General features: G+C 40.0%; 1 protein-coding gene across 1 annotated transcript in view; it reads right to left on the bottom strand.

The window, feature by feature from the left end:
• The window catches only part of LOC308095751 (ubiquitin carboxyl-terminal hydrolase isozyme L1-like), a gene marked incomplete at its 5' end in the record, with an annotated part of 54075 nt that extends 46566 nt beyond the window's left edge, over positions 1-7509 (bottom strand). The window contains 7 exons of the mRNA XM_080442793.1: positions 1436-1505; positions 1724-1771; positions 3304-3389; positions 4725-4866; positions 5792-5920; positions 7358-7369; positions 7477-7509. Coding sequence (XP_080298919.1) covers positions 1436-1505; positions 1724-1771; positions 3304-3389; positions 4725-4866; positions 5792-5920; positions 7358-7369; positions 7477-7509 — 520 coding nt within the window. The remainder of the gene's footprint in view (positions 1-1435; positions 1506-1723; positions 1772-3303; positions 3390-4724; positions 4867-5791; positions 5921-7357; positions 7370-7476) is intronic.
• Positions 7510-8135: the final 626 nt, after the last annotated feature.

Consider the following 8135-nt stretch of genomic DNA (forward strand, 5'->3'; position numbering starts at 1 on the left):
GATCATCTCAAAGATCGTGTCAAACTTAGACACAGGATCTAAAGGTCTCAAAAGCGCAGGGCATCTACCACCCCAATTGTACAAGTTGTATTAACATACTCTACCATACAGATTGGACAAAATAACATTTTATTCACTAAAGAAATGTCATAATAGAGCTTTAATAGTCATCATTACTGGAAGGCTCGACTTGTTGCTTATTTGGATCTACAAGATCACAACGCATTGCATAGGAACGCGTTGTGGGCTTGTAGATAGTCTATTTTTGATGCACACAACTCATTATAAATCATCCTTTAGAGAAAGCCAAGAGTTGGAGGAAAGACATGCTGGATCCCATGGAACCCAAATGGCTGAAGTCAGTCATGGCGACTGAGAAAGCCGATCTACAAGCTGACAACTGAGCTTGAGGATCTGCCATTTTCTTTGTCAGAGTTGACGATATAGTAATCTCAAGCAAACAAGAGGTTACCTATTTGGCCTGTATTCTTTACAACAAACTGACGGGTGAAAAACAAATGGCATTAAAAGTGATCAAGAAAGTCAATCAAAGAACAAGATTTGTGTGCGGAATTTCCTCTTTTGTCAACAAAAGTGCTCTCAAGACTCTAGCTGGCGCCCTCATTCAATGCCATTTTGATTATGCTTGCGGCTCTTGGTTCCCCAACATATCAATGTCACTAAAAACTAAGCTTCAGACCTCTCAAAACAAACTGATACTACCTTAAGCCAATGACCCACCTAATTCCAACACACTTTGCTAGTTTGGGATGGCTCAGGGTAGAAGACCGGATTAAGCAAATATCAATAGGATTGGTATTTAAGATAGTCAAGGGACAGTGCCCTCAATACCGGTCTAACTTCTCCAAACCCACAACACTAGAGGGATCGACCATGATCTGGCACTACCCAAATCTAGAACAAACATGGGGAAATTCTCATTCTACTCCTCTGCCACCAAAATGTGGAATGCCCTGACACAATCCATTAAAAGATTCTTTCAAAACGAGCCTGAAAAAAACATCAGGAGACCACAAGGGGAGGTATATGTAAATTCCCATAGAAGGAGTCATCATTCACTGCCGCCGTTTTTCCCTTTGCACATAATAGTGTTTGTTGATGACATGTATTAGTGTAAATTTCTTATGCTATGTTGATTAATTGAATACATAGGACCACAATGGGAACAAGTCCCCTTGACTTTTTTGTGTTATCTTTTTAGCCTTAATGTCTTACTGTACCATGTGCCGTTTATATTTCTGACTTCATAAATTATTCAATCAATCTGCAAATGTTCCGCCTAGAATAGGGATACTAGGGTTCACCTTAGTAAACTAAGAAAACAAAATCTGCTAACAAATACTTTTTTTCCATTGAAAAACTACTGTAGCAAATGGGTGTACAAGGGTGTGTATAAATACTGACACACACTCACCCAGTTCATAGAGCTGATCTTTCATGTTGATGAAGGTGATGAAGTGGAAGTTGACTTTATCGGGTTGCGGCTGAGAAAGTGAAACATTGAAGGACTTGAATTTGGACATAATGTATATATATTGCATTTTTCATATCAGTAATGAGAAACTGAAAACCATTAGCCCTGGCAAGTAATTGTCATATGCGTCAATGTCAAGAGACAAAAACTGACCAAAAGTATTGAGAACATAATATATTTTCAAACATGTATGAAAATCTAAATTGAGCCAAACAGCTGTTGACTTACCCTACACTGGTCCTGTGCAGCCGCCTCATCATGAGCCTCCCGGATGGCCTTGGAGGAGAAAGAGAAAATAATTATGTTAAACTGAGGATATTGTCTTTCATTGCACAAAATTTGAGGGTTTTAAAAATATTTCAGTTAATAGTAATAACATGGGCAGTGATTTCCATGTTATTTAACCACTTAAACCCTATATACACTTTGTTGAGAGGGGTCCCCCAGGGTCTTTACTTGGGCCCCCCCCCTCTACCAAGTATTTGCTGAAAATAGCCAATCGAAAAGCTAACAACACGTCATGATGCATGATGAGATTGTAGATTGGCTCTTTACACCAAATGTTCACCTTTTATGATATGCCCAGAGTAGGGACGCTAGGGTTCAAGCACTTAAACCAGGGGAACAGCTAGTGCAATAGAAAACCATTCTCTGGCCCAGACTGCTGGCCTAGCCATTTAGTAATCTCTGGCCATTGCCATTTAGCAATCTCTGGTGACCTCTAGTGGACGATGCAAAAACATTATGCAGCCCTAAACCATCTGTCAAAATAATATTCAACCTAGGCTTTCATAAGAAAAATAAATGACTGAGATCCAAATATTTTACCGACCCCACACTTTGTAGTGGAAATAAAGAAGATCTTAAAATAAAAGCATATATTGTTGGCCTTGAATATGCATATTTATTAGAAAATGAAATTACAGCAGTGACTCCTGTTCATTTGTAGGCATATCTTATCAATGAACGAACATCAATACAAGCGTTTCTGTACACGCATTTGTAAATCAAAGCATATTTAGCCCAAATCTGTTGCCAGAACCACCAGAGTTTCTAAATCCAGCAAGCAATTTTATCGGTGAGGCCAAACAGGTTTGTGTCCCGACCTTGTAGTCCCAGATTTGAAGGTGGTGTGTTCTCCCCGGACGTGGAAGCATATTTCCAGTCGCTTGAATTGTATCATTTGTGTCACTAAATAGCCCGTCAATCACTGTACACATACAATGGAAAGTGTACCAAATTCTAAGAGAAAGTTTTAATCTAGCAGTTTTATGTGTTAAAATGTAATGTGCACACTAAAATATCGAATGTTTACAATCAAGCTGTCAAAAACACAGACTGTTTTTCTCCATCCTGGCCAGCAGCTGTACTGGCCGGGTTGGCTGGACCTCCCCGCTCGGTAAGATGTCACGACAGGAGTAAATAGAAGCAGTTGAGACTCAAATACCAATTCAGGGGCTTGTTTTGTTTGCAGGCACATACAGATACAATGTACACAGAGACCCTCCAGCGTTAATCTACCGGGGTTAATTTAACTCTAATAATTGTACAAATGCATGGAACCAAATGGTACACTCAAGAGTAAAAATAACATTTAAAAAACACCCAAAGCCTGCCCTTTTAAAAGCCAGCCGGTGCTCATTACTATTGAACCCATTTCCTGCTATATTACTACATCATTTATGAGCAGCAAAATCAGTTCCTGTATGCCTCTGCAAGGGATGGCGTGTCCGTCGTCTTTCCCCTGTTCATAATCACGGCCTAAAAATAATGATAACTTGTATTCACATCAAAATTAAGTACGTTACCTTATTCTTCTCTAGACATTTGGCACGGTCATCAGCAGACATCTTTGCAGTCTCAACGAAAAACTTCTTCAGGGCTGAGTCACCGTCTATGACAGGGCACAAAGACAGGTTTAAATCAATGACTGAGTCATGCATCGATGACTATGAGTCATGAATCTTTACATAATTGCGGACCAGTTTCCAAATTCCAGTTCCTACTTTTCTGGTCAATATCACAAATTGACAGGAATTGTAGATTTTGAATATTAAATCTTGAAATATTAAAATCTTTTACTCCAGGGACTATTTTCATCTAGACTTTTCAAATCACTCCAAATGGACTCCTTTACCATACGCCAACATAGCTTTAGACAAAAACAAAAAAAACGAATATGCAATCTCAGGATTCACATGGAACAGTGTGGATGTCCGTCTTCCTGTGACCAGCCTGTGACGTCAGCCGTCTGATGTATGAGTCACATTTGGGCAAGGTTTCAGCTGATTAGAGACCCATTGACTGCCATTATCAAATTAAAAAAAAGTTTCAAAAAGCATGAAAGACAAAAAAAATTAATGTGGTGCAGCGGTTTGCGATATTAGCTCCAGACAACTACAATTTAGGCATATAGCAGATGCTCTTATCCAGAGTGACTTACAAGTGCCAAGTCTAGAGTAAATGGCATAAAGCATAGTTAAATGACAGGGTAAATAGTCACATGAGTAGAGTGCAAAGAGAACAATCTAAATCTAGTGCTTCAAAGCAACTAGGATACCAGGTAAACATCAAACCTAGCATCGGTCTCAGACAACATGTGATCTAAATATCATTGTGGTCAAGCAAAACATATACTGTACGCCGTAAATAAGACTGACTAATATGTATAGATGGCCTAATGCAGACGCACCCAGTTCTGCTGAGTCAAAAGCCTTTCTGAGCAAGGTTAACCAGGGGTCTATACATGGTCCCCTCTACACAAAATATGTATAAAATAGCCGAACTACAAGCTCACGTTGCGAACTTGTAGATCTGACATTGTCACCAAATGTTTGTTTAATTTCCCTGAATGTTTGCCTATTATAACATGCCCAGATGAGGGATACTAGGGTTCATGTGGTTAAAGGACCATATGTTTAAATACATTCATAAGGATTATCACAAGAGAGTGGAGAGTTCTCTGCCTTTGTACTTTTACAATAAGCTGTTCATTGGAAGAAACCTAGCAACAGCCAAGAGGGGTTAACAGTGGAGGGGAGGCCGTCAATGCATGCAGGTTACATTAAGACGTCTTTACTGAACCGCAGATACACTTACAAGTCTCACTTGAGGAACTCTTATCTAGCCTCTCTCCCATATTCACCATCCCACATGCAACAGCATTCACATTATGATTGTTAATAATATCCACTGGGATGCGGACAGTAGCCATCAGATGTGCACTCACCGAACTCCACTTTGCTCTGGTTGTTGGCAACGGAGTGCAGCAGAGCCACGGTGCCACAGGAGTTCACCACCGTCTGCTTCAGGAAGTAGACGTCCGAATCATCCACCACCTTGTCCACCTGTTGTTTCCTGAAAGTCTCATGCTGACACACACACACACACACACACAGTGTCATGGCACGATACCCAACCCATGGCATCGTTGCTGTCGGGCAAAAACCTCTCCATTGTTTAACTTTTTACGTTTTTTCGTAAATGAATGCCCTACTTGATCATACTACAGCGTCACACAAAAGCATCAAAAGTGGCAGATCTGAAAGCTCAAAACTTGAAGATCGGTTACTTTTGCCTCTTTTTTTTGTTATCCTGAGAACAGTTTTGGACATGAGCTTTCCACCGTGACAATTTGTAAACTAAGCCCAATATTGGCATACAGTATTTCAAGGTGGTGGGATAGTTTTTTGTTAATGAAGAGAAAATATTTTGGACAAAAGCCGACTATATTCTAATAGTAATGATTGCTGTAGAGTGTTGATTAAAAAAGGCTAACCCCATCTCTTTAGAAAACAGAACATATACATTTTCAGGTCATGATACCAATTTTATTCAATCAGGAGAAGCCACAAAGACATTTATCTTTGTCAATTGTATAGTGCCCATCACGAATGATATAACTGGTTTATCCTCAACGAGTTCTTTCCTGAATGGATAAAATTGGTATCCTGACCTGAAAATGTATTTTCGGTTTACCAAAAGAGCTGGAGAGACTGGGAGGGAGACACCTGTTACTGAACAAACACTGTATAGCAAATTAGCAATGATAGGTAATCGGAATATAGAGCAATTTAACACTTATTTTAACAAAACTAAAAACAACAGCTTTCACACAGATCCATTATGTAGTTTTCAATCTCAAAACAAAATATACAGTTAGGGGTCATTTTGAAAACACAGTAAGCCTGATTGATCTGCTTTTTATACGGCGCACAACACCGTATAAATTAAGCATTACATCTCACCCAAACATATACGCTGTAGTCTGCACCCGCTCACACACACACACCTCACCTTTGGTGTCAGGGGAAAGAGCAGCATCAGAGCACAGGAGGGCGTTGGCACAGAGGACAATGGCTCCCCATCCAGGCCCAAAACATCCACAAAATGCCAGCTTCCAGCCACACCCAACTTAGTCAGCATCTGAAACAAAGACACATTTCTATCAGGGGTCATCAGTATGTCCGTACACGGACAAATGTGTCCTTGCCGGCAAGACCTGTCCTTGTCCGTGGCAAATTCTAGGTTTTGTTTATACATAACATTATAATGTTCTTATTTTGATCACAAGACCCCATAAATGAATGTCAAGTCTCCAGGTTTTCAGAATATGTATGACAATGATTTACTATGACACATTAAGAGTCCACTGGTACAGTGGTTTCTCAAACTTTTTTTATTTTCAAGGACCACCATACCTCTGAGAGTGTACAAATGGAACCAAATGGACCCTATGGGGGGGGGGTGGGGTGGTTCCATTTGTACACTCTCAGCGTTACAGACCTGTAATGGTTATTCAGGGATAGCTCTTTAAGTGTTTCTGGTAATAATATTGTCCGCTCATTTGCATGTCCATGGCAAAAAAAAAAAAGACAAAACTGTCCACCACAAGCCAGCGTGGCGATGAGTCATGACCTCTGATTTCTATAGTCCCGCTAGTTGAAACGCTCCATGACGTTGAAATGGCGCCGAAGAGGTCCAGATCAGTCGTGTTGTTTTCAATTGAATTTGAAGATGGTTTGTGTGCATGTCTGCACGTTAAGTTTATTTTGCGAAAGTTTGGACTTCCCATGGAGGGTGTGGTAGCTCAGAAGGATTGGTGTACAGGTCCACATACTGCAAGAAAATGTGTTCCCAGGGGATAGGGAGGGATGGAGTACCAGGAATCAAAGATGAATCGTGTTGATTGGAGTCACATTTGATCAACAGAGCTACCCACAACTTTTCAGTAATTGATTTTTTTTTAAAATACTTTCAGAATTGACCAAAATGGTGACCAGTTGGTTTTGTCACATCATGAAGCCTTGTTCCAATAATAAAACTAGATGGTATTTATGACATGACTTAAAATGGGCCAGAATTTTAACCAACACAGTGAAATCCTAATTGAACTCAGAAATGCACAAATGGAACCAAAATGCATCCCTTTGGTTCCATTTTACACCCAGAGATCAATGAACACTGATAATTGTACTGTGCAGCTGTAGTTCATCCATCCTGACCACACCCTTCATCCCAGACAGAGGGTGGAGCAGCATGCTGCTGCATAACGTTACTCTTTCTCTGACTAGAATACACAATACATTACTCTATCTATGTGTATTCTATAGAGTCTATAGAATACACAGTACATTACTCTGACTATAATACACAATACTCTAAATGCACAAAATGTTTCATTATGATTATATATCATACACACTAAATCCAAATTAAGTAATGTCATTACTTTACCACACAATACAATGAATATATTCAATCCATGTGTCACATCACATCTACAATTCAGCATCCATTCAGTTCTGGCATTTAAAAATACAATACCGCCATCATGACTCAGCATCATGACATGACACGCACCTTGTTGAGCATCTGAAAGAAAGCACACAGACAGATGGAAGCATAAGGTGAGTTTACAGCGTCGGGTGAACAAAGCTCTCATATAGTCATCATTGTGTTAAAAGGCTCGTTTGACTCACCTCGGGGTTGATCTCCACCGGGTTCCACTCCATTTTGTTAGAAGTTTGCTGTCGGGTTTTGTCCAGCTGGATCAAATCAAAGCAGAAAAGCAACCAAGGCGTCTGGTGTCTGATCTGGTGTCTGGTCTTCTGCTAGACACTATGGTGCTGACTATGGTTAATGACTATCGTACTGACTATTAGTAGGGTCATCTGTGGCACTTCCGTGACCGTGGAGAGCAAAGGTCCGTTTTTCAATGGATTTGTCATCTAGGAGGGTTATTAAACAAATTTAGCCGGGGTGTATTTTTAAAAGGGGCGGGGAAAATTAGTGAGAGACCAAAATCCAAAATGGCTGCCGTGAAAATGAACTTTTTAATGGTTTGACCTACAATGATGCACAATACATGGTTTCAGAGCTTATTTTGGTCAAGGAATACATATTTGGTGTTTATATAATGATTTGACCTATTGTTGACCTTCAAATGCAAGATGGCTGCCAATTATGAGATCCAAAAGTTTTTTTTTCTCCAAAATCGTCACAGAGCCTTCTTATTAGGCTCTAATGAAAGCTCTGCTCATGATGAGTTGAATAATATGCAGTATAAGTACACAGAAGTAATCTCTGAGGTCAATAAAGGCAGCAACGGCTGCGCCACCTACAGGGCAGCGCTCGTGGA

This window comes from Gymnoscopelus braueri (genome assembly GCF_963280865.1).
Source record: "Gymnoscopelus braueri genome assembly, chromosome: 2".
In the NCBI taxonomy this organism is placed as follows: Eukaryota; Metazoa; Chordata; class Actinopteri; order Myctophiformes; family Myctophidae; genus Gymnoscopelus; species Gymnoscopelus braueri.